Below are 23,892 nucleotides of genomic sequence, written 5' to 3'. Positions count from 1 at the left end.
ACAGGTGAATGCCAGCTTCAGCCTTTAAGGTGTTTTTTTCTTAGCTTCTTCACATTCCAAAAACATGCACACAGTTTAAAGGGAAAAAGAACGATGAGAATAAAAGTCTGTAGGCTGACAAAGCATGATTACAATTTCCCAAAAAAAAAGGACACAGCACATAAGCTAAATAAATGAATACATTTTATTTCTTACATATTAATTTTTTATATATTACAAGACTTGATTACATAAGCATAATGCAGTAATAATCTAAGTTTTCAATGTTTGAAAATAATTATTGAATTCAAATAGGCATCTCCAAGCTGACCATGCTCAAAGAAAGCTCGGTTGCATTTGTCCACAATTAGTTACAAAATCATCAAATTACTTGTGTTACAATAGAATACAAAATCTTGCAGTGTAGCAAAACAATGTGAAAACAATTCAAATGAAGTTTGCAGTCAGTGAGCAAGACGTGAGTCTGCCGGATGTAAATGAGCACAAATGCTGTACTGCAATTACTGATATTCAGGCATATGGACTGTACTAGAATATTTTTTCCGACCTCTCAACTTTTGCTACATCTGAAAACAGCAGTATTTAGTCAAATCAGGCATATTATTTCTGCCTCTATATGTAAAAAACTACAGAAATTGTGATTGTGACTGACATTTTGATATCATGAAGCAGAAAAAAAAAGGAATTCCAGCAACACATTTGGGGGCGCAAGACAGTCCCCTAGATAACCTTAACAGAATCCAAGAATGATTCTTTTAAACCTCATAATGAGATTCTGGTATTTAAAAAAATAGCATTCCAATTAAAAAAAACAAAAAAACAACCAACACAAGTAGGCTGTATTGTATTGGCATGATTTAATTTAGCAGTAAAGCTAAAGCATATATATTAGCTTCTAAGAGTGGCTATAGGACTGACAGCAACTTTAATTTTTTAATTAGAGGCAAACTAATACCATTTATTTCATAGAAACATGTATAACTTTCACAGTTCAAAGGTCCCGGTTCAAATCCACCTAGCTCCGGCCTTCCTGTGTGGAGTTTGCATGTTTTCCCCGAGCCCGCGTGGGTTCTCTCCGGGCACTCCGGCTTCCCCCCCACACTCCAAAAACATGCATGACAGGTGAATTGGACATACTAAATTTTCCTTAGGTGTGATTGGGTGCGTGAATGGTTGTTCGTCTTTGAGTCTTTGCGATTGGCTGGCAACCAGATCAGGGTGTCCCCCGCCTACTGCCCGAAGCGAGCTGAGATAGGCGCCAGCAAGCCTGCGACCCCTGTGGGGCTAAGCGGCTCTAGAAAATGGATGGATGTATACTTTTTTGTCAGTAGTATTTTGACTTTACAGGAACATTTCCTTCTGTTTCGTCACAAACGAGTCAAACAAAAAGAAAACGTTATTATCCAGTAGATCAGATAATCCAGTAAATCTCAAAATCAACATCTTTGTATAACATAGGAGAAAAATCTTTCCAGAAAACATTGCTCACAAATCTAGGTGAATTTGACTTCCTAACTTATTTCTATCAGAATGTGAAGGCCAAGTTTACGACGTGGCTTCTTCTTTGCTTTGTAAGACAGTACAGTACTTGAGGATGTGCAGTCAAGGTGGCGAGGCCTCTGGTCAAAGTGATGAAGGCACAGTGGATGAAGATTGAATCGGTCATTCATGCGGCGGGTCAGCTGAAGCGTCTGTTCCAGAAGGATGTGAAGGCGGTGGAGTTGAACGTGCCGATAAATATGAGCATGAGAACGTAGAGACTCATCATGATGGCAAAGTGGTGTCTGAGGAACCACGAGCTGTTGCGGGAATGTCTGCTATGGGGAGGGGAGACGAGCAACAATGATCATTCGGCATCGCCTGAAGCAACTTCTGAAAAATGACTGAACACGAACTCTGATCATAGTGATCTCATTTCAAATTGTATCGTAATATTTATTAAAAAAAATAAATAAATAAATATATATATATATATATATATATATATATATATATATATATATATATATATATATATATATATATATATTGCTATTGACAAAATCTTGTGATATCTTATTGATGAGAACCTATGTTGATGTGAAGGTGAAGAGCTTCCACTCATCATTTAGGGAGAAAAATTTCACTGTAATGAATGCATTTCACATCCAACGTTTTTCATGTCACAATGTGACAAGTTATACATTCTACGGTATACGTGTAACACTTGGCCTTTGATTTTTTATTTTTTATTTTTTTTTTGGGGGGGGGGGGGGGGTGAAGAAAAAGGACAAACAAAAGAACTCTACCAGTGGCCTGAACCGAGAGGAACCGCTTCATTTTGTTGAGCAAAATATGAAATTAGACTATTTTTTATCCATTGGCCTCAATTATGACACCAGTGTTACTTGTATACAACTGCTGTAAATGATTAAAGTAAATAAAGGCAAAAAGTTCAAATCAATCAATTATTTTTGGCAGATGTTTAAGGAGCCATCATTGGCCAATTCCATCAGCAGAGTGACTCGTTAGCTTTTTTTGGAACTTTTAGTGTGCAGCTTCCTACCTGGACATGTGTTTCTTTTGAGAGTAAACCAGCAGGTACTTGACTCGAACAAGCTGATTGTTGGTGACCACAAAGTACTTTTCGGGCACGTCCCCTCCCTCGCTGTTTTTGGCCCTGGAACGCTGGCGGTCCACGATTTCAGAGTCTGACGCGGGTGAGAACGAGCGTGAGAGGATACGAAGCTTCACGCTGCGCTTTGCGACGCGCCATTTGACGCACCTTTTCTCTTCACCTGACACTTGACGTCTGGGTGATCGATGACTTCGCACATTGCGATGCAGCTGAGAAGCGGTCCGAGGAGGCTTTCCTGCCAACCGCTGCAGTGGGGGCTGTACAGTACGGCCATGCTGAGGTCACTGGTGAGGTAGGTCCCCTCCCCGAAAACTGAGTTCTGCATGTCAAATGCACAACAAATCAAAATTTAGTTGACATTTATGTGGTTTAGAAGTTTTTTTAATGATCTGATACAGCATTTTTTTCAAGGATTCTTTAAATCTATTTCCATTGTGATTAATCATATGAATCTTGAAGACGCTTGCAAAAAAAAAAAAGAATTGTGGTTGTTTTCCTCCACAAAATCCTTATTACAGTATTAGACAATAATATAATTGATGGAAAAAAAATCTTCACAAAGTTATCATTTTTTTAAACACACTAAGGCTTCCGTATTTCTATAATTAAAGTTTCCCTGAATAAACACATACTGTAATTAATACATCATTTCACTGAGGTGAGAATCTAGTTGTGTACAGTTTTTCAGAATTATCTTTTGCAAGCCGCCCCCACTAGGGCAAGAGAAAACTGACTCTTTGTATACGTAAAATTGTATCATTTTTAACATTAACAAAAGATTTTAAAAAGCCATTCAACTTTCAGCAAATTAAAAAAACGTTACTTTTTACAGAGGTTAATACAAGTTGCAGCTTATTCTGAAACTGAAAAAAAGCTTTAAGTTAATCAAAGTTTCCGAAATTAAAAAACAAACCAAAAAAAAGTCAATCCTCATTCAAGCTAGAAACATTTTTGACAAACTGAACAGTTTGATGCTGAAAAATAAAATCTATACATTTAAATTGATCTGGAATATCAACATCAGTATCTTAAATATTTTAATCTGGAAAAAAAAGATAAAACATTGTGCTTGCTTATTTTTTTTTCTAAATCACCTTACTGTAAGATTTAGATCGTTTTTCATTACGGACAGCAGGAGGTGCTGAAGGTGCTGCATTTACCATTGAAATAAAATAAAAAATAAAACATAAGACTAAAATATGACTAAGCAGCATTTTCCACAGCACCGCCCGGTGACGTAAATGTGCAATTACATCACATTGTGCAAAAGCAAAGCCCATTTTCCTAACCCCATCACTATTTGAGAAGAACTGATCTATTAGCAGATGAAAATATCTTTCTGTGATGGAAAAAGTTGCTTTTCTTGTACTTTTGCTTTTCTAACCAGCAATCTTGGAGAACTGCAAGAGTTACAAGTCCGCCAGCAACAACAGCTGACTCAGCACAAGTCGAGCGGAAGTGCCTCACACGAAGCCGAAGGCCTCGCTGACCTTGTTGAGGTGACAGTGTAGCCCGTTGTGAACGATGGAGTGAAAGTTCTCCAGGCGACTCCCGTGGAAGGCGTAGAAGACGTCCCTGTCCTCTCTCGTCCGTTCGAAGCGTGCGTTCAACTGGTCGCAGTACTCCAACTCAAACAGGAAGTCCGGCGCGGGGGCCGAACCGCTGGGGCCTTGCAACAAGGCACAAAGTTTGGTGTACTAGGAAAAAGTGAGCATAAAGATAAAACCGAGTAAGCCCTTGTACACGCATTTTGCGGTAAATGCTCTGTACCTCCTCCTTCGGTAGTGTCTTTACAGCAAAGCTCTTGGAGGAAAGGATCCAGTGTGCAAGGGCCACATGGCGCTCCCTCTCTCCTGTCCGCAGTCGGACTAACTCTCTCACACCGGGGAGGGAGTTCACGTCTGCCAACTAGACTCACGCACACACCATTTGTGTTCTCATAAACAAGATCACTTAAATACACCGGTAAAGTAGAAAGTAAAGCAGATGTTTATAAATATTTTTGTTGCATTTAAAACAAAGACAATCAGTCTGCCTTCATAAAAGACTAAAGAAATACAAGAGGATTTACTCCTCATAGAACCGAGAAGCTCTCTCTTATCTGGCGAGGTCCGAGAACAAAAGTCACGTTAAACGGGTAAGAACGCAATTCGGCCATAGGCCGTTTTTATAAATGGACTTCTGATTTTTGTCACTATATATTTTAAAAGGGTATATTGTTGTGTTTAGTTGCTCAGAAAACTAATTTTCACCAATGTTCAGCAGACTTGTCACTTGGTGCATCATTCTCTGATGAATGCACTGAAGGGAAAACATGTATTAAATCATGAATTAATTTGATCATGTTCAACTATTTAAAACTACTTAGTCATTTTGATAGTAGGCTACTGGAGCAAACAGACACACAGACACAGCATGTGTTATAAACTTATACTGTATAAGGCTTTCCATTTTTTTCGAGGCTCCAGACAAATTTGTTTTGTTTTGGGTTTTTTTTGGTTCAATATGGTTGTTTCAACATTTGATACCCCGAATAAAAACAAAACCCATTTCACTTCTATGAACACTTCTATGACTGGAGTTTGACGCCTATATTTTAAAGGGATGGTCCACAAATGGCATTTCAGCCGTAAAAAGTCTAAATTATTTTTACGTACAATCGAACATAAACACATTTTTCCACTTGCTGTCGACTAACAATTGCATCGCTTGTGCTTGAAGGTCGGGTAACAATCAATCACAGCTGAGCTGTTGCTCATGTGACATTTACAAACTAACGTGATTGGTCATTACCTAAAACTTCAACACATTGTCATTTTCAGTTGACAGCAAATGACAAAATGTATTTTTAAAAAGTATTAGATGTACATGAAATTCTTTTCTCATCAGAATAACTATAAACAAACACTTTTATAGCTAAAAATGGCGAGATAAGTGGACTCAGCATTAAAGTGATATGAATAAAGTTGAGTTCAGTTGTGTTATTTTTAAGTGCCCTAAAATTGACCGGTCCAGGGTGTAGTTTATGTGATAGCAAGTTCTTGAAAAAAAAAAAAAAAGGAGAGAGGGGTGGTCAAAATCAGCAGCACATTGGGTAACTGCAGCCTCGCTCAGCTCACTGTGATGTGATGAATTAACAAAAACTAAAATATATATGTATATAAATAAAACATTGACGCTGACATTTACATTTATGGAAACATCAGTCATCCTATATGAAGCTTGTTTGGGGGATGTGGTACGAAGCCAAAATAAATCATAAATGTCTTACCAGTGCATCAAAGTCTTTATTCTCCTGATGAACATATCGAGGAGGAAAGGGGCGAAGCAAGGAATCCTTCTTGTAGTTTTGGGCAGCAGCAACAAACAGGCTGAAGCGAAGATCGGCCGCCACAGGATCTCTGTGCAGGCAGGAGCACACCAGCTCTCGCACCAGCTCAGGCGGGAGCGGTGGCTCCATTCCCGGCCCTACAAAGTAACGCAATACAATTAGATATTGAGAAAATATCAAAATGGGATTGGGCAAATCTTCTCAATTGTATAGCAGACGCACTGACAACTTGATGGGGGGAAAAGGTGGCATTATTCAACTGCCGCCACTCGTTATACTTATTGCTTTTAAGCATAAATGTTGCATTTTGGACAGCCCCATTTAATTCAGCAGTGTACTGTTGTTGTTTTATGGACGATTTTTGAGACTGTTACTCTTGAGAAAGCAATTTTCAACTTCTGGTTCACATATTGCTAATTACAGATAAAAGTAAATCATATCTAGTACATTAAGAACAGAAGTAAGCTATTTTGGCTTTCAAAGTGAAATTTCAGGATGAAATGCACCTCTTCTACCTTAATGGGCAGTATTTGCTAACCTCCAACCTTTTAACGCAAATACTGTATTCATTGATTCAATATTTTCAGCACTTACTATAAAACTGAGATGAACGGCAACATTCACATTCATCCATGAATCGTACAGCATAAATTTAACTACATGTCCCTATACGGGTGTCTATTTGCAAAAACACCGTCAGTTTACTCTTTATTGGACATTTGGTTAGCAAGCTCTTATAGTTGGCTAACAGATTTTTCTTGCAACAGAACGCAGCAGATAACAGCTCTTACCCACATCGTAGTTTCGCAGCACGAACTATTTCACACGTTCGAAGCACCGTCTCATACGTTTGAAGGAAATTGCTGCCATGTTTTGAAAATGTGTTTATGTGGGACTTTAGCCTCTAACGCTAACAGCTAATGCTAGCTGTCACAACAAGTGTCAAAATGCTAATACAGTGGCGAAGAAAATAACAGGATGGACACACTACTGAAAATTTCTGACATTTTAATACACTCGCGTGGTACTTGGTTCTACAAAAGGAAATTTGAATGTCTTGAAATGGCCTTACCTCAAGTTCGCTCAACTCATAACAGGCAGCCCAAAACTGGGAAAAGCTGACGTCAAGTGTGATGTCGCATTCAACCTATCGTGACAAATAAAATGACAAGATAGCATGCAAAGTAATCGTTGCAAGGCAAGTTGTGGCTAACAGTGTATCACATGAGGGAATACTAAGTTCTAAATTAAAATACAAACTATTTTTTTCCGTATCTTCGTGGTCTCTTTCTTGTGTTGATAAATAATAATTTTAAAGTCCTACTCTACAAAGGAGCCTTGAATGCAACCTGACAGCAAAGCGAAAACTACTCGGTTCACATGAAAATATAAAAATAGTTGTCTGAATGTCATCCCCCGACAGTATGGTCTTAATGTTTATTCCTAAATATAAATTGTTTTTGCATGGAAATTGTAAATTTATTGAGTTTTTTTTTAATGTTTGTTTTAAACCCGAAACAAAATAAGAAACGAAATGTATGAACTACACATTTGAACATTAAGCAAAAAAATAGTAGAACATATAAAATATAATACAGAGACAGGGAATCAAAAATAATAAATACATATATATATATATATATATATATATATATATATATATATATATATATATATATATATATATATATATATATATATATATATATATATATATATATATATATATATATATAATATCTACAATATCTTAAATAAAGACCTTTATTTTATTGCAAATCCTAATTGCTTTGTTTTAACCTTTTTCATGTATATTATTGTATACAATCTAGTTATAGAACACCTTAAGACATGTTTTTTTACAGTATATTTGAAGCAATGAACGTGATATTTTGACAAAAACATTAATAAATGTAACACAGAAATTCGCTAGCTCGTACACAGTATTCGGACGTTATGTGACGTCACTTGGCAAGCAGCCAATCGTGTTTGTTTGTGTAATAATCTCCACATCAAACTGCTGCTGATTAAACAGCGCTGCTTTCTGATTGGTCAATTCTGGGCAGCAGCAAATCTAATGTTGTTGTTGCACCGTGGCCGCCCAGTCGAGCAAAAACCGTCAGCGAGATGAGTGAGTAAGAAAAAAAAAAAAAAAAAAAGACCCCGCGTCACGTGATCGCCTCCTCCTCCCAAACCCATCATTCGAAGCCCAACGTAACATTTTTTTTTCTGCTTGGTCTGCCCGTTTCCAAGCGTGCATCTGGACGTAGATTCATCAGTAAGATGCTTTTTAAACAAAACGCGGGATTCTAGCGACTCAAGGTAAGGCGCTTAATGCACATATTTCAATTCATCCACTCCGTCGAAAAGCGTTGAAATCCAACCGGATTCCGTAGCCTAGCTGTCCGGTGGAAGAAGCGCGGATGCACCCGTGACGTGACTCACAGGGTGAAGGACAGCGCTTCTCCATCGCCCGGCATTTGATGCACGGTTTCCCACTGCAGCATTTCCGCTGTGGTCATCCGACAAAATAAACACAACTGGAATCGATTCGGGATTACAGTCTGCAAAACAAGAAAAGAAAAGATAAGGATTGGAGGTTCGATTCTGCAGACACAGCTTTCCTATTCGGAAACAGCAAAATGCCCTTCATGGCATCCACCATGCTGTGCACCAACATGTCCTCTCAGCCGTCACGACAATAACGTAGCGGTTTTGTTATTTACGAATATTGTGCAATATGTGAATTCGGCTGGCCTGTACGTATAATCATTGTTCCCGTTTCGTTCCTCAAGGCCATGTTGATTCAATCTGTCATATGAATTGCACAGCTTTCATTCATCATTCATTCATCTGCACAAGTAACATTGAAAAATACTTTTTATAGATGGATGGATGGATGGATTGAATGGTATAACCGGGCAGAGTCTCTCATCTATTTCTATGGGGGTGGAAAATCTGTCACAAGGCCTGTGCACGTCATCTCCTTTCTCTGTCTCTCCCTCTCTTTTTTTTTAGCACTTTTGTTTTTACACCAGCCGATCTTAAAGCTATTTTTTGCAAGTAGAGGAAAATACACAGCTCTCACCATGGCAGGTATGCTTAAACACCTTACTCATAGCCAGGGTTTTAACCTGAGGTCTATAATGCTAACCGGCAACAGCTTTTATGCTACGTACTGTATACTGCTTTACTCAAGTATGTTTTTGCAATCCTAGAGAACAACTTCCCTCCCCTGCCTCGATTCATCCCCCTTAAGCCGTGCTTTTACCAAGATTTCAATGAGATCCCTGACCAGCGTCGCACCATGTGCAAGCGGCTCTACTACTTGTGGATCTGTGAGTGTTTCTGCTTGTTTTTATAATGCAATGACAGGGCATTTTTGTTTTGTGTGTGTCATAAGCTGTTCTACCTCAAGAACTGTTTTACCCAAAACATTGTCCAGGTAGCCGCAAGGCCAGTGACGGCCCTCATTTCCAGCTATTTTATGTAAATTGAAGCATAGTTTACAGATATATATTAAAGGTTAACCACCACAATGATTATGACCCTTTAAGAAAAAGATAGGATGAACTTTATTGTCATTGCAACTGCACAATTACAAGGCAGCAAAATTTACTTTACATACAAAGACAACATACAAAGACATATTTGAACCTGAATGGTGTAGCAACACATGTAGACAGGCAATATGGCCATAGACAAAGGCGGGCTTAATCCTCCGCAAAGAAAAACTCTGAAAAGCTCATTGAAAAGCTGCAATCGCCTCTATGCATATCTGTATTTCTTTGTTTATATTACTCAGAGGCCACGTTGCCCAGAACAGAAGGAACAGCCCAATATTCATTCCGTTGGAGCAAAAAATGGGGCAAATGTGTTTGAATATTTGACATCATATTTTATTGTCAGTACTACATGTTTATATAAAGGTTTACTCTGTGCATTTTCTAATTTGTATATTTTGTTATAGTGTCGTCGTCTTAATGACTCCAGCTACAAGTGGCAAATTCCTCATGTGTTTTATCATACTTGGCCAATAAGATGATTCTGATTTTACCATGTAAGCTTGCACAAATGTGTGGTGGAAATGTAAATATATACCGCTAGTCGGAGAAGTAGAAGCTTTTAAGTTTAGTTAGATCCATTTTAGATCCAGTCTTCTGTAATTTAGTATAGTTGTTTTGGATGAAAGTAAGATTCATTGAAGTTAAATCAACAAAAATCTGGATTTACGTTTCTTTTTTTTCCTGTGGCAGTGAATAGTGCCACTCTAGCTGTTAATCTGATTGGCTGCCTGGCGTGGATGTGTGGTGGAGGCGGGGCCACCAATTTCGGCATGGCGTTCCTATGGCTCATCCTCTTCACGCCTTGCTCATACGTGTGCTGGTTTAGGCCCATCTACAAGGCCTTTAAGTAAGCAGCTTTCACTTCAAGGATCTTGAAAAAGTGTCTTGTGGCTGATGTGTAACAGTTTTTTTTTTTCCTCCACAGGACAGACAGCTCATTCAACTTTATGGCATTCTTCTTCGTTTTCATGGCTCAGGTTGTGATCAGTATTATCCAGACTGTTGGCATTCCAGGTTGGGGAGTATGGTAAGATACTCAAGGTTGATTTTGATATCTAATGAAAAGAAGAATCTAAATCAAATTGTGTTCTGTGAAGCTTAAAATTCATTTGAACAAAAGTATTGTTCATCAAAAGTTATGACTTCTTGGAATACTGCTGGATCCCACTTTGCTAATCTAAGCACTCCTTCCTCATCTATTGTGCCTATCAGCGGCTGGCTAGCGACCATCACTTTCTTCAGCACCAACATCGGCTCGGCCGTGGTCATGTTGATCCCCACTATCATGTTTACCGCAGTGGCAGTGCTCTCCTTCATCGCCCTCTCAAAGGTTACTCACACCGTTTCAATCACAACACAAAATTCTCACCCCGCTTTTCTTGACTTACACGCCGTCTCGTTCAGGTGCATAACTTCTATCGCGGCAGTGGCGGCAGCCTGGGGAAAGCCCAGGAGGAGTGGGCCACCGGGGCCTGGAAGAACCCCCACGTCCAGCAGGCGGCCCAGCAAGCCGCAATGGGAGCCGCCCAGGGAGCCATGCAGCAGAACCAGTACTCGGCAGCGCCCACCTACAACTACGACGACCCCATGTAGGACGAAGAAAGGGGGCCGGGTTCTTCTGTAGAAGATATACAAAAAGGGATGAATTAAGAAGACAACTCATAATTAGGTGCCCTTTCTTAGCTATCACTTCACAAGATGAGAAGGAGAATAATGTAGGGAGAAGCGTTAGGTGCAAATGTACTGTACATTTATTGAACATTAGTGTGAATAAGTAAATTTTTGTATCAGTGAAGAGGGACTCAATCCCTCCTTGTGTCACATCTTCACAACATCAACACTGGCATTTAATATGTATGTGAAACGCCTGTAACATCGATGTAGCTTGTTTACTTTTTGGACTTTATTTAAATTCCCAAACAGCGGAACAAGCATCACTATGTTGTTAAAATGAGGATTATTTCACTTAACCTAGCGTAGTAAGGCAAAACCAGGAACACCAGGGAGCTAAAGCGCACATATTCTGAACACAAAGCTGTGTAAAACCACAATAAGACAGTCTTACGCTAAGCCGTATGAATGATATCGACGGCTCAGAATTTTAACACCAATTTTGTAACCTTTGGCTGTTGTTTCATGCTAAGATAAGATTGGTAAGATATCTTGTATTCCTCAAGTCTGGTGCGGGGCACTAATGAAATAATAACAATAAACAACCTTACGATTTTAAGGTTTAAGAATACTTTATGCTGCAATGTCAAACATATATTTAAAAATTTGAATCTGAAAATGTGAATTGGAACAATTTCCATCATCTTTTTTTTCCATTTAGTAGAGACTGGTTAATTTCTACACTCCTACTGCATCATGTTGTAGTTTCCTTAATTGGCATAAATCAATCTTTGTGAACATATTGGTTGTGTAAAAGCACAAACCATTTATTGGAAATGCCCTCTTTACGGCAGACTTTTGGACTCCAGTCTTAGTAAGTATCCCTTTTTTTTTCGGTTTACCTCTCAAGACACTTGCCGTAAAAAGGGCTGCGTAGCCCCAGTTGACTGGATAAACATTCCGTATCAGTGTCTTGAAACTGGAAGTTGGACATATAATGTGAATAGTGTATGTTGTTGGTGGTCATAGCAGTGTGTGATCAGTTTTCCCTCTGACAAATTCTCCTTGTCAATGCTTTCAAAAAAAGCCTCGTTTCTCTAATCTCTGGGTATCGTGTCATTCTGTCGCTGTCGGTGTTTTCCCACGAGTAGGTGTACTATGATATTTATGATGAAGAAAATACAATATGAGGTCAAAGTGGAAGCTGTCAGTGGAGTTCACAGATCCAAATGTCTTGAAAATTCCCTAGATGGTTTTTGCCAGTGACTCGGAGTCGATTCGGAGGGAATGTACAAAAAATATGTAACGGATTGCTTGTTATTTCCAAAATGTGATTTGTCTTGTGTGATTGTGATGATGTAGTATTCGATATGCAGTTTGTTCAACCTTTTAGTTACTTCATGTTATTATATGTTGATGTTTGGATGAGTTTCAGCTGCATATGTTCATGACTGTTTTTTTTTCTTTCTTTTTTTTTTTTTCAAATACTATTTTTTAGTATGTTGTCTCTTGACACAGGTGCTCAGTGTAAACCAAAACTGTCAAGCAATTTAAGTAGAGCAAGTAGCCACATGGCTTAACCTGTACAATTATTTCAGCTCATATGTTTGGATCTTTGATGGAGAACGGGACTGCTCTTAAAATGAAAACTTAAGTGTCATCTCAGTGTTTACATTACATTACCACTTGCTGATTATGACTTCTGGAGTGTAAAGTTCATGCTCTGCTATTCTTAAATGCACAATGGAGTGCAAAAAGGTGATGTGTGAGCTTGCAGCGCACGCTGTAATTGACATGTTCCATTTCATAGTGCTGTATTCAAGCATCCAAAAAGCCATTTCTTCCAATGTTCCCATGTGTACCGTTGGCTGTTTGATATGTATAATCATGTATTATAGACTAAATAAGTATGAATATAAAAGAAGTTGTGGGAGTGCGTAAAATATCATGGATAAAAACAAAATATGTAATTGCAGATTGGAATAGGTTGTTTCTTTCCATGATGAAGATTCATAAGGAATACTTTTTTTGTGTATTACTTTTGTATTATTTGGTCCTACCATGATAGATATTAAACAGTTATTGCTGCAGTTTTCAGTTGGAATACTTTTCTTCTATGCACACAAAAAACTATCTTACATTGCGTGTGTTCTGTTGATTAAATTGCATGTATTCAAATATTCAGGGCGTTGTGAATTTATGTATCAAACATTATATAGAAACTTTTTTCTTTTGAATATACATATCAAACTATTTATTGCCTTAGTGAGTCATTTTCATCACGATTATTAATGATGTTATTCATGAAGATGTCTATTGGCCTTTTTTTTAAAAAAACAAACACAGTATATAAACAAGGCTTGATACTTACAAATAATAATAATAATAAAGTAAATAATTAAAACATTCAAACAAAGGCACGGCAAAAACTTGGCACACAGGTCAACACAGCTAACTTAATTGCTGAGTGCAAACCAATGAAAAAAAATAAGCCTATTTAGAACCAAGCACATTATTTACTTTAAGCAAATTTGAACCAATTAGCAGTCAAAACGTCATTTTCAAACCGAATTTATTCCAATTTTTTTCCAATCGGATTTTTCAAAATGGGTCTCAATTGACAGTCGGAAAACAATGCCCCTTAGTGGTAAGATGGAAAAGTGCTTGATTTGACTTGTAATAAAAAATAAGTGATTGACTTTTTAAATATAATATAGCCGACTATCAGCTTAATTAATCGTGGCGGCCAATATCGTGATCGCCATTAAAAGTCGATTAATTGTGGTGCACTAGTCTGTACCCATGACTTGATCCCACATCACGTAGTTTTCTCTTTTCAAGGGGGGGGCTGGCAAAATATAGTTGAGAAACACTGACTTACACCAACATATTCAAATAGATGTAGCAGTTTTCCCCCTCTTGGCCTGTTTATGGGGCTGTTCTATTATCGTAGGTAAACTAATAAAAACGTTCCAATCCACAAATTTGGAAAAGAGATCATCCGTAGCTCTAACTACAAAATGTGTAACATGATTCTACGAATGCGTTACACATTTACAAATATGTAAGGACAATTTTCTTACATGCGACTTGAATGCGCGCAGTGATTTTACTATACAGTACAATATATGTAATGTAACAAGTCTTAATTGTGTGTACACAATCATACCACCAGGGGACGTTTAATGGGGTAATAAGAGCAGTACTAGATGCAGCATGGGGACCTGTGAAACATAATACCCTTTGCGGACAACATTGGTGCAACACTGAATTGATTACTGAATTCATTGATATTTATGATTATTAAGTTTTATTTTTAAAAAAAAGTCACTTGTATCAATGTGTACAATGCAAGGATGCCACTTGTGATTTTATAAAAAACGTCATGTCTTTGAATAGATTAATGGTGTGTGATGAAGGAAACTTGACTGCAGTTAACTGGAATTAAAATAACGTCTTAAAGTGGAATACCCTTCACTAAAGAGTTGATCATTTTTAAAATGGGGCATAAATGATATCAAGAAGACAGCAACAATCGTAAAATTCTTTATTCATAAACTTGATGCAAGTTTACAAATTACTGTACATGGTCAAAATGTCTTCAAATGGAAAAAACAAAAATAAAAACCAAAGCAAGCAAATCGTGCCAGACGCCATTCTCTTCTGTTTGTTGGTTTTAAAGAGGTTCCATTTTTTTGACGAGTAGTGTGCAAGTCCATTCACCACTGTATGACTTGAATCTTAACTTAACACTCATTTTGCTTTTCGGAGCAGAATTTTGGCATCAGCAGGTGGCCAGTGGATCGCGATCCTCTCCGATAGCACACTTGGACCCTTGTGCGGATGCTACATAATGAAAGACAATGCTGCCAGACCAGAGCTGCATTACAGCATTTCAGAGACCTCCAATTAGCATTTATAGATCACTTGCACTAAAATTACAAAATGAGAGATCGTGCTAACCGTCCATTGTTTTACTGTAGACCTATTTAAATTGTTTATGAAATGTGATCAGAAATTGAGCAGATTAATAAGGGCCCTTTTAAACTTGTGCCGGTTACTTAAAATTTTGAATTGTAGCTGTGATTAACACACATTTTGCGTTCTTACACTGTCAGCAATCCTATCATTTTTCACGCCAAAAGCAACACAGAAGTGCATTTGCATATCTTACCAATAAAGGACAGCGAGCATACTTTTTCTCCACGAGGGCTAAACCCGACTATCGTGTAACAGGATTGTGGTTTCGGAACTCTTCTGGGAAGGTGCAAACCACGACAGTCAAGGTATGTCAGGACTAACAAATTGCACTATTACTAACCCAACAAGCTTTGTTTACACAGTGAGGTCAATTTCAGTGCAACTCGAGTGAAGTGGCATGAAAAAAAAAATCTGTTTACAGCCACAACTGAGCGTCACACTGCAACCGTAAACCACATCAAACCTGCTGCTTGAACGAGGAAAACTCAAGCGGGGATTATGTATGGCCGGGAATAAGGCAAATGTCTGTTTGAACATGACATCATGATGTTTCTTAAAAAAAGCATCACGCTGCGTTTATCAGTGAGCAGATTCTCTTTCCATTTGTTTGTTCCGAACTTAAAACGCTCCACAAACACCTTTCAAAGCTAGAGCGGCAGGTCATTGCAATTGAAATATAACCATCCAAACTATGACAACTGGCTCATTTATTTTTAGGGATGCTCATATAAAATAAACACTTGCTAGAAAGTTTGAAAACAATAACTGTGTACCTGTCAATGAATAAACAAAATCAATAAAAACACGCGAGGTTGACATGCCACTCCAAGGGCTTCAGAATGACTTTTAAAACTCTCATTTAAAGTCCACTTTGTCAAAAGCAGCTAAGAAGAAACATTTCCCCCCCACATTCAGACTGGAGAAAAGACAATCAAAGATATATGATCTGGGCAGGTGACGCCCTAACATCATACGAAGGAATACTTGTCAGATGAACCAACCAGATGGGTCTGCATGAAACATGATGCACTCCCAGGCGAGTCAGATGGGGGAAAAATACTCCAAAGAAAATGACACTTTGACCCATGTTCCCAGTGCATAGTGATTGGAGCTGCTTATCCATCCTCTTTTGGGGGTGTGTACCAGCCTGGGGAAGAAAACAAAACAAGAACTCTCTGTTAGTGTAACCGCGGCGGTACTGATTCCAGATAAGTGATCAAAATGTACCTACCATTTTTTTCATGAATCTGCACAAGGGATTTGTATGACTGTTGTGCTCTGGCAAGATTGTACTGGTTCTGAGATGAAAACATACAATATGGCATGTTTTAACGCAAGCTTAAGTAGTGGGTAAACGCAAAAGAAAATGGTTTGTTTTTTTTCCTCTAACCAACGAATGTTTATCTTACCCTAACACTTCCAAATCCAACACTTCAGGCATTTTCAGTGCTTGACTAAATCAGCGGTTCCTAAATGGTGGGTACGTAAAGGCATTTTACGGACTATGTAAGATTTTAATACGCTTTCTGCTTGTATCAGCAAATCTAATTTAATGATTTTAATATGGTGAATGGAAGAGGAAATTTTTCTTTTCAAATTTAGAGCAAATTAAGCGGAACATGAAGCAACGTATTGCTAAACGGATATAGTGTGTTTCTTTGCAAAATGTTGTATGGCTTTATTTGGTTGTTTTATATACATGAAAATGTGTCTGTCGTGACACAATTTTCTGACAGAGAAGCCAGAAATACAATACAAGCCAATAGTTTTGACACAACTCTTTTTTTTTTTTTTATATATATATATATTTGCTTTATAGATTCCCACTGGAGGAATCCAAACTAGTGACAAATAAAAGAAGCTTCATGAAGCACTTGTATTTTTTTCCACTCCTCTAGAAAATTAAAATACCTTTTCACTCCACTAGCATTTATTGTTAAACTAATATCACCTAGAGGAGTACAAAAATATTACGAGTGCCTTCATTTTCCCATCACTAATATGTGCACACAATCTGAAGAGGGAGAAAACAGAATTTAGCACCTGATCTTTGTAAATCAGGCCCATGCGTGGGGTCTGACAGGTTTCTAAAATGATTTTTGGTACATCATCCTAACGCTGAGGTTGTTGAGAAGCTAGAAGAATCTTAAGCAACAATAGCAGTTATTGATTATAGAAAACTGTGTTACCTTATTGGCCCCAAACTGAACTCTGGCCTTTCCTTTTACTAGCGTTGCATTTATCTGCATAATAACAGATTCTATGGAATAGGCACTGCTCCAGCCCTGCAGTATATAAAAGAAAAGGGGGGAGGGGGGGCTGTTAATCTCCTGAAAATCAGTCATGTCCTGAGAGCAACTATTTTGCACACCTGCTTTGTGAGAAGTTCCATACACAAGGCTCCTCCTCCGAGAACATAACTGGAATAAATTACAATAAGAAGACAACAACATAAGTTTTTTTTTCTCAAAATTTGTTCGTATGTGAACCAGGCCGGAGTTGACCAGCACAAACTCACCCTCCGGAGAGCACAGGGGCGACAACCCGCACAAAAGGTGGGTCAAAAGGAAAATTATCCTGTCGTATCAAGACATAAAAATCAGCTTTGACCCAAATATTTTGAGCAAAAATATAATTTGACACACCTAATGACACAAACTTACTTTATAAGAGAAATTGAGTAAAATGTAGTCCACTCCTTCTTTCTCTTTTAAGACCTGTAAATCACTATGCAGCGGACTATCTGGATCTACCCTGTTAGAAAAAATAAAAAATAAAAGACCAAGGCTCAAATCCTGAAGAACACTCATCACAGGTGAGCAATCATGACAAGAAGTGAGTCTTCTCCACTTACGTCCGTAGCTTGACGTGCCAGTCATAAAGGCTGTCATTGACTAGTTCCACTGAATAAATACCTGTGAAATGACACCCATTTATGTCATGGTTAAACTTTTTATCTTTTTAAGCTAATTTTAAATAACTAACTACGCTTTTTGTACACTAATTAGATCAACTTTTATGCATCGGGCTTCCTGTGCTCGAGTTGTCGGTGGTCGAAAGACAAAGGTCAATCTGATGCTTTCTCACTCAGATGTCTCGGGCAGACTTTTGCTGAAAAATTGCGGTGTGGCAAAAGATGAGTTTAAAGTCACCTGTCTTGTAACTCTGTGATCTGTAGATCTCCCTGAGTTCCTTCATGAGGCGGTCTGAAGCCTGCACAGAGCCAGAGACTGCACCCTGAAAAAAAAATACAAATGTCTGTTACATCAATGCTGCTAACTGTTGACTGTTCAAATAGGGGGAGAGATAATAAAGCCAGAGTTTTGGCCTTATAACCCTACAGTATATATGAGCATATACTTTTTTGAATCCCCTCTTGATTTTTGGTGGGGGAGCAGTTGCTCATCAAGCACTTTGTTTTCAAAACTGGATTGGAGATCAGTAGATATTGATAAAATCATTAAAGACGGTAATATCCTGTGCATCTTCAAAATGTTTTCAAACGACAAAAGTGAAAGATTTAATCAACCCTTCGACAAAACACAACAAAGATAGGGTTATAATATACTTAGATTGTATGACTATAAAGAATTACTTTTTAAAGCCCCCATTCTACTGAGGCGGCAAACATTTTCGACTGTTGGTAGCAAAATGCATGTTTGCGTCAGAGTTGTTCAGTTCGCTCAAGTCGCATATGTTTGTAAAACAGACTCCAGAAGTTCAGTAGTTTTTTTTGTCCAAATGAAACTTTACAAAAGTACAGGTAAACATCTTTTGACTTGTGATAATTTGCAACCTTGATGGAACTCTAATACCCGCAACATTTGCTGACTTGGAAAACACACCAATGCTCGCTACTCAATGGGACAGTGGCTTTAATGTCATTGGCTAACAAAAAAAAACTCAAGTGTCAAATAGGACCTTTATTTCATTGCCACTTTTTATTTGGTTGGCTGGCGTAAAGGTACAGCGCAACTTGTAGCGGAATGTGAAACAGCGACATTGCGCAGTGTGTTCTCGTGGCTTCATCCAATGACTGAGTATTGCGTAATGCATGCATGTTAATGCGATATCTGCGTGATGTCAATTAGATTTGGCGATTAATGGATCGGCTTTTGAATAAATGTCAAAACGCACGCACCTTTTATCTAAAATGCGCAGCATATTAAAACTACACTCATTCACAGAATCAATAACAATATTTTTGATAATATTTGAATTGCAGGAATTTTCTAAAGAGTTGCCCAATTTGAATAACCACGAATGACACATGCGATCACTTTTACCTTCGTGCCATTCGTGTGTGTGTGTGTGTGTATCCATTGCTGTTGATATGCGCACAAAAGCAGATTACTCGCCTATGCTTTGTGTTGAGAAAAGCCATAAAACTACATGCTTACTTTTCCCAGTGAATCAAAGGCTACAAAGTTTTCGTATCGATCAAGTACACATGCATACTACCGATCTTGAACATTCGCATACATTTACAGTTGTCAAAAGGCCATCAAAATCATTAAAGGCACACACATCTTTTGGGGTTGCTTGTGGATGCAGACTGCCACGACTTACGTATTTTCTGGCCGTTTCAAAATTTGTGTAACAAATTTTTAGCGACAACATATGCCTCTTTGCCGTGCTTTTCTTTTCTAGCATGTCTCTCTCTACTTTAACATCGAATTTTTTTTTTTTTTTTTTTTAAACAGACATTACAGCAGTTTGTGTTTACATAATCTTAGGATAAAGATTAAGAACGTTTTAACGATTTGAAGTCCGAGCGACTTTAAACATTGACACAGTAGCATATATGCATCAAATAACAATCCTTTGTAAAGAAACAGTGGGTTTATCCAAATTAGTGATCCACAGGCAGGAGCCATCTCGAGTAAATCCTTGTTGATGAACATACGCACAATATATAAAAATACAAAGTGGATATCATGGAGGTCAAGCCACTGACCCTAGGTGCCCTATGTTAATGCCAGCGTAATAAAGATGTTTGTTAGCATCCTGTATTGCGCATTGTGTATGTGTTGTTGTTTTTTGTTTGTGTTTTTTTTTGCACAACATTGTGTAGTTTGTAATCGGAGTTGGGAGCTATAGTTTATAGCTGTGACAGACTGCCGGGAATAACGTTAAAATAAAAAGTGTACTACAGCTTTAGTGTCCATATATTGTTTGGTAAACAAAGGTTTGTTTTGAAGTTGGCCTTCTCACCGCAGTTTGCGTGTTTTATTGTCATGCATAGCACTGACATTTGGTGCTGTGAATTGGCATGATTTTTTCTGACATCTACACGATCCAGGGCAAGAACGGACGGACGAATGGATGTTGATTGATTTCATGCCATTTTGAAAAACATTTAAAGTCAATTAGTAATTTTGGATCATTGGTTTCAATGCCTTTCGGACTTTTTAAGGAAGACTGAGGTCAAGGTCTCATAGCATCTCCTTTCCACTTGCGACAAATACGCATCATGGGAAACAGACAGGATGTAAGACACCTACATTCAAGTGGTCTTGTCTCTGATTTTTACGGATTTTCTCCAAAATAGCCAGGTGTTCTTTTTCAATCCCATCATCTTCAGACTTTTTGCCATCCACTGGCTCTTCTTCTTTCATGTCGTAATGGTCCAAGTCTTGGTCCAGGTCAATGTCCTGCTGCCACAGTGGATCAGTGGTGTTTAGATAAAAGTGTTATAAAACCAGAAACGTTGAATGAAATTTCCTGTAATGAAAACACGTCGGCACCTCTCCCATTTCTTCCTCCTCCTCCTCTTCCGACGTCACCTCATCTGAAGGGCCATGCTGTGGTGTTGTGAAACATGTGTCACAAGAGCGGGGATACTTTCAGCACTTTAAAACAAGCAACATTAGCTGCTTACCTTTCGCTCTTGGATAATGGGGCCAGCGGGCAGAGGCTGGTCAAGCATTTCTACATCGGGATGCTGAGGCAGGTTGTAAAGTCGACATAGGTCACAAATGAGACGCTTCAACTGCTGAAGAAGCTGCGCGGTAAAGGAAATCAGGTTAAGCTCCCCACTCAAGAAGAGCCTTTGCCATTTTGAGCAGGTAGAATCATGAGCACTTACCAACGTGTTTCCTTTTCTCACATCCTCCAAGCGCTCCAACACTTCTGCCAGACTAGGATCATCGGAGTCGACAAACCATATTGGGGACGTTGATGGATAGGACTCCTGGAAGAAATGAGGGTAGTTAAATGCTTTAGCAGTCTACAATATAACAGATCAAGATCATCAGGTGTGACAACTAATCAATTATTACATTCATCAACAAGTATGATGATGAATTATTGACTTGAATTTAAAATTGTCAAAACAAGTAATTTGATGAAACTAATCAAGTTGGTTATGTCTATTGTCAAAGTCATCTTGAACATTTTGCACACGTCCCTGGAACTGCTGTCCACCCTGTCACGAAGAAAGCCGCTGATGTTTTCAGTAAAATTACTTGTTCATCTTCCAATGCAGGCTTTGACAGGATATCACTGTTGAATAAACATGTACAATTGTTTTTCCATTTTTATAATATGTTTGCAGATGCTATCAACATTAAGATGTACACAATGTCACAGTAAAATATTAATTAATATAAATTGTTCATGAGCTCAGAGCATATCTTTTTAATGCCAAAAATATATTTTTATTTAAAACATGTTGTTAAATGCTAACATTTGCCAAATGTTTAAGCTGTCATTGTCCACACTGTGTTTGCAAGCGCATCGATTTTGAGGTTTTCAAGAAACATTGCTTACATTCAGTTAATTGATGGAGAAAAAAGTTATTTCATACAAAGAACATTTTTAATGGACGATAAAAACGTCTTAGGTGAAAAGATTAGGTCTCAAATGGAATTGGTGGTGATATTGACTAGTGTTCATCTAGCTATCCATTTTTCTGTCGCATATCAGGTGCCAACAAGGGAACTTTCCCTGGTGGAGAGAAGCCTAAACCGAGAGTACTGCTTAGTATCTAGGATTAAATGTACAGATTCACCGAGACTATTACACAAAGATACAATACATGGCATCCACTCCTTACCTTGACTGACATTTTCAGATATATAAACAATACGTGATACCAAGCCAAAACAACCTGATTTAAATTATATTCCAAATATTTAAAATGACACGGCAATGTCCCGCTGTCCTTTAAAACAGCACACGAGATCGGAGCCAAGGAATATAGGCGCAAACGCCGTATATGTTGTTTTAATTCGTGTAAATAATACATTCAACGCCTATGCTTGTAAATTTTGGACATTTGGGACAGTGTTGACGGATTAAACACCTTTCCTACGACAGGTAAACATCACCGATGTGGCGCAAATGCACCAATTACCGCCATGGATTATAGAACGATGTTATAAAGTTAACTGCGAAGCTTTGGATCCAAAAGTAGTGGCAAGAGCAAAGCGAAAAATGAGGCTAACAGGCTAGCCTTTACGTTACTTTTAGTCGGGAGCGAGCTAGCAAAAGGCTACTGCAGCGTCGCTTCACTGTACGCTTCCTGAAAGTTAATTTTACGCCGATACAGACGTGTTGTGTTTGAACTGAACACAGTTGCCGCCATCAGAACAACGGAAAATTATCCACTTGGTTCGTTGGGAGTACGCGGGGCAAAAAGTGTGTGAAGTGAGTTGTGTTGGGCTAGCTTCATACGCAGGCAGAGCTGGCCGCGAGGACCCACCGTGATGTTGCAGTGAATGATCAGCAGCTTCTCCCCTGTTACGTTAAACTGGCAACTGAGTTCGTCGGGTTTCCAGTCTATGATTCGGAATCGTTCGTGGTTTGGGTCAAAGATTGACTCGAGAAACTTCAATTCGGCCTTCAGCCCCGACACCGACATCTTGTACTCATCTCAAAGCAAGCAGGCCGCTGGCGGAGGGGAAGTCTGGGCGGAATGCAGTCGAGTCGGCTCTGCGGATCTCGCATGTTAGCGTGAGAACAACAACAAAAGGGCTGCGGGTTCACGTCGAGTCCCAAGATTAAAGATGACAACGTTCTCAACAATATACATGCGCGATGCGTCAAGAAGTTGAAAGAATAAAAACCATCATATACTCTCTATTAAAATAGCCCATTCATCAGAATTATTTTAATTTTATATATCTGAAAGTTGATTTATCAGTTTCAGTTTTATTTCTTGTTTATCGAGAATTGGCAGTAGTCCCACTGAATTTAAGGAACTGCGGTAAGTTTGTATAAAAAAGAGATTCAACAACTTTTTAAGTACAAACAAGAACGTGCATATATTTTGTGGACTGCGCTCAACCTCCATAAAAATGGCACCCATCGACCAAATCATTCGTTCTATCAAGAAAATAAGCAACGTGTATTTATTTCACAACGCAATCAACACAAATCGATACATGAGATAAACGAAAGCTGGTTAGATTAAAAAGGAAAAAAAATATTAAAAAGTTGTAAACAGTTGTAAACAAAAATGAGACCACAGGTTATTATTAACCTCTAACCTGTATGACTCAATTAAAAAAAAAGAGAAAGATTTCTAGCTCTAACCCATAGAAATTGCAAGACTCCTTTGTTTTTGTTGTACAGTATATTACATCCATTTGTGTTTGAGATCAACTGAGGGAATGGGACAAAAGGCCAGAAAGTATGTTCTTGTTTAATGGCCCTAACCCTTTAAGTGAGCATTAGTAGGGGGAACTTGATGGGAATAAACTGTATGTTCTGTTGCTTCTGTATTGACCTTTAGATCACATAAAACAAATTGCCATTGCCATTCCAACACTGGGCGAATAATG

At 38.3% G+C, this 23,892-nt stretch overlaps 3 protein-coding genes across 10 annotated transcripts; 1 reads left to right on the top strand and 2 right to left on the bottom strand.

Moving 5' to 3' along the window:
• Positions 1–166: 166 nt before the first annotated feature.
• parp16 (poly (ADP-ribose) polymerase family, member 16) lies at positions 167–8,412 on the bottom strand. Of its 6 annotated transcripts, none has more exons than XM_088418149.1 (8): positions 8,394–8,412; positions 7,021–7,095; positions 5,889–6,085; positions 4,388–4,525; positions 4,108–4,314; positions 2,765–2,936; positions 2,546–2,690; positions 167–1,817 (listed from the first exon to the last, which is right to left on the bottom strand). In XM_088418149.1, the coding sequence occupies exons 3-8, from the start codon at positions 6,075–6,077 to the stop codon at positions 1,679–1,681; spliced, it is 990 nt and encodes a 329-aa protein (XP_088274275.1). In that variant the 5' UTR covers positions 6,078–6,085; positions 7,021–7,095; positions 8,394–8,412; the 3' UTR covers positions 167–1,678. The 6 variants fall into 6 exon arrangements, with proteins under 6 accessions (XP_088274275.1, XP_088274274.1, XP_088274278.1 ...); XM_088418148.1 differs by lacking the exon at positions 8,394–8,412 and adding an exon at positions 7,209–7,233; XM_088418152.1 differs by lacking the exon at positions 8,394–8,412 and having other exon boundaries at positions 167–1,814; positions 2,778–2,936; positions 7,021–7,263.
• Positions 8,104–13,215, top strand: scamp5a (secretory carrier membrane protein 5a). 2 transcript variants are annotated; one of them, XM_088418153.1, is made up of 7 exons: positions 8,104–8,270; positions 8,967–9,044; positions 9,167–9,286; positions 10,205–10,361; positions 10,440–10,541; positions 10,727–10,844; positions 10,919–13,215. In XM_088418153.1, the coding sequence occupies exons 2-7, from the start codon at positions 9,038–9,040 to the stop codon at positions 11,105–11,107; spliced, it is 693 nt and encodes a 230-aa protein (XP_088274279.1). In that variant the 5' UTR covers positions 8,104–8,270; positions 8,967–9,037; the 3' UTR covers positions 11,108–13,215. The 2 variants fall into 2 exon arrangements, with proteins under 2 accessions (XP_088274279.1, XP_088274280.1); XM_088418154.1 differs by lacking the exons at positions 8,104–8,270; positions 8,967–9,044; positions 9,167–9,286 and adding an exon at positions 9,344–10,008.
• A 1,440-nt stretch (positions 13,216–14,655) lies between these two features.
• Positions 14,656–23,064, bottom strand: LOC148422342 (ubiquitin-conjugating enzyme E2 Q2-like). Of its 2 annotated transcripts, none has more exons than XM_088418144.1 (13): positions 22,812–23,064; positions 21,195–21,299; positions 20,988–21,110; positions 20,854–20,910; positions 20,611–20,763; positions 18,259–18,343; positions 17,961–18,021; positions 17,770–17,860; positions 17,625–17,683; positions 17,478–17,526; positions 17,296–17,391; positions 16,338–16,404; positions 14,656–16,253 (listed from the first exon to the last, which is right to left on the bottom strand). In XM_088418144.1, the coding sequence occupies exons 1-13, from the start codon at positions 22,968–22,970 to the stop codon at positions 16,222–16,224; spliced, it is 1,137 nt and encodes a 378-aa protein (XP_088274270.1). In that variant the 5' UTR covers positions 22,971–23,064; the 3' UTR covers positions 14,656–16,221. The 2 variants fall into 2 exon arrangements, with proteins under 2 accessions (XP_088274270.1, XP_088274271.1); XM_088418145.1 differs by having other exon boundaries at positions 20,611–20,760.
• Positions 23,065–23,892: the final 828 nt, after the last annotated feature.

Source organism: Hippichthys cyanospilos, chromosome 6 (genome assembly GCF_059441005.1).
Source record: "Hippichthys cyanospilos isolate Australia breed blue-spotted pipefish chromosome 6, RoL_Hcya_1.0, whole genome shotgun sequence".
Classification (NCBI taxonomy): domain Eukaryota; kingdom Metazoa; phylum Chordata; class Actinopteri; order Syngnathiformes; family Syngnathidae; genus Hippichthys; species Hippichthys cyanospilos.
This window is presented reverse-complemented; position numbering and strand designations above follow the sequence as displayed.

Coding starts and splice junctions, on each gene's coding strand:
- parp16 (XM_088418149.1), bottom strand. CDS start 6,077: ATGGAGCCACCGCTCCCGCCTGAGCTGGTGCGAGAGCTGGTGTGCTCC. Junction 4,315..4,387: donor AGACACTACCGAAGGAGGAG/GTACAGAGCATT, acceptor ACTTTTTCCTAG/TACACCAAACTTTGTGCCTT. Junction 1,818..2,545: donor CAAAAGAAACACATGTCCAG/GTAGGAAGCTGC, acceptor CCCTCCCCATAG/CAGACATTCCCGCAACAGCT.
- scamp5a (XM_088418153.1), top strand. Junction 10,362..10,439: donor CCCATCTACAAGGCCTTTAA/GTAAGCAGCTTT, acceptor TTTCCTCCACAG/GACAGACAGCTCATTCAACT. Junction 10,542..10,726: donor ATTCCAGGTTGGGGAGTATG/GTAAGATACTCA, acceptor TGTGCCTATCAG/CGGCTGGCTAGCGACCATCA.
- LOC148422342 (XM_088418144.1), bottom strand. CDS start 22,970: ATGTCGGTGTCGGGGCTGAAGGCCGAATTGAAGTTTCTCGAGTCAATC. Junction 21,300..22,811: donor TCATTCACTGCAACATCACG/GTGGGTCCTCGC, acceptor CATTTCTTCCAG/GAGTCCTATCCATCAACGTC. Junction 17,392..17,477: donor TGGAACTTCTCACAAAGCAG/GTGTGCAAAATA, acceptor TATATACTGCAG/GGCTGGAGCAGTGCCTATTC.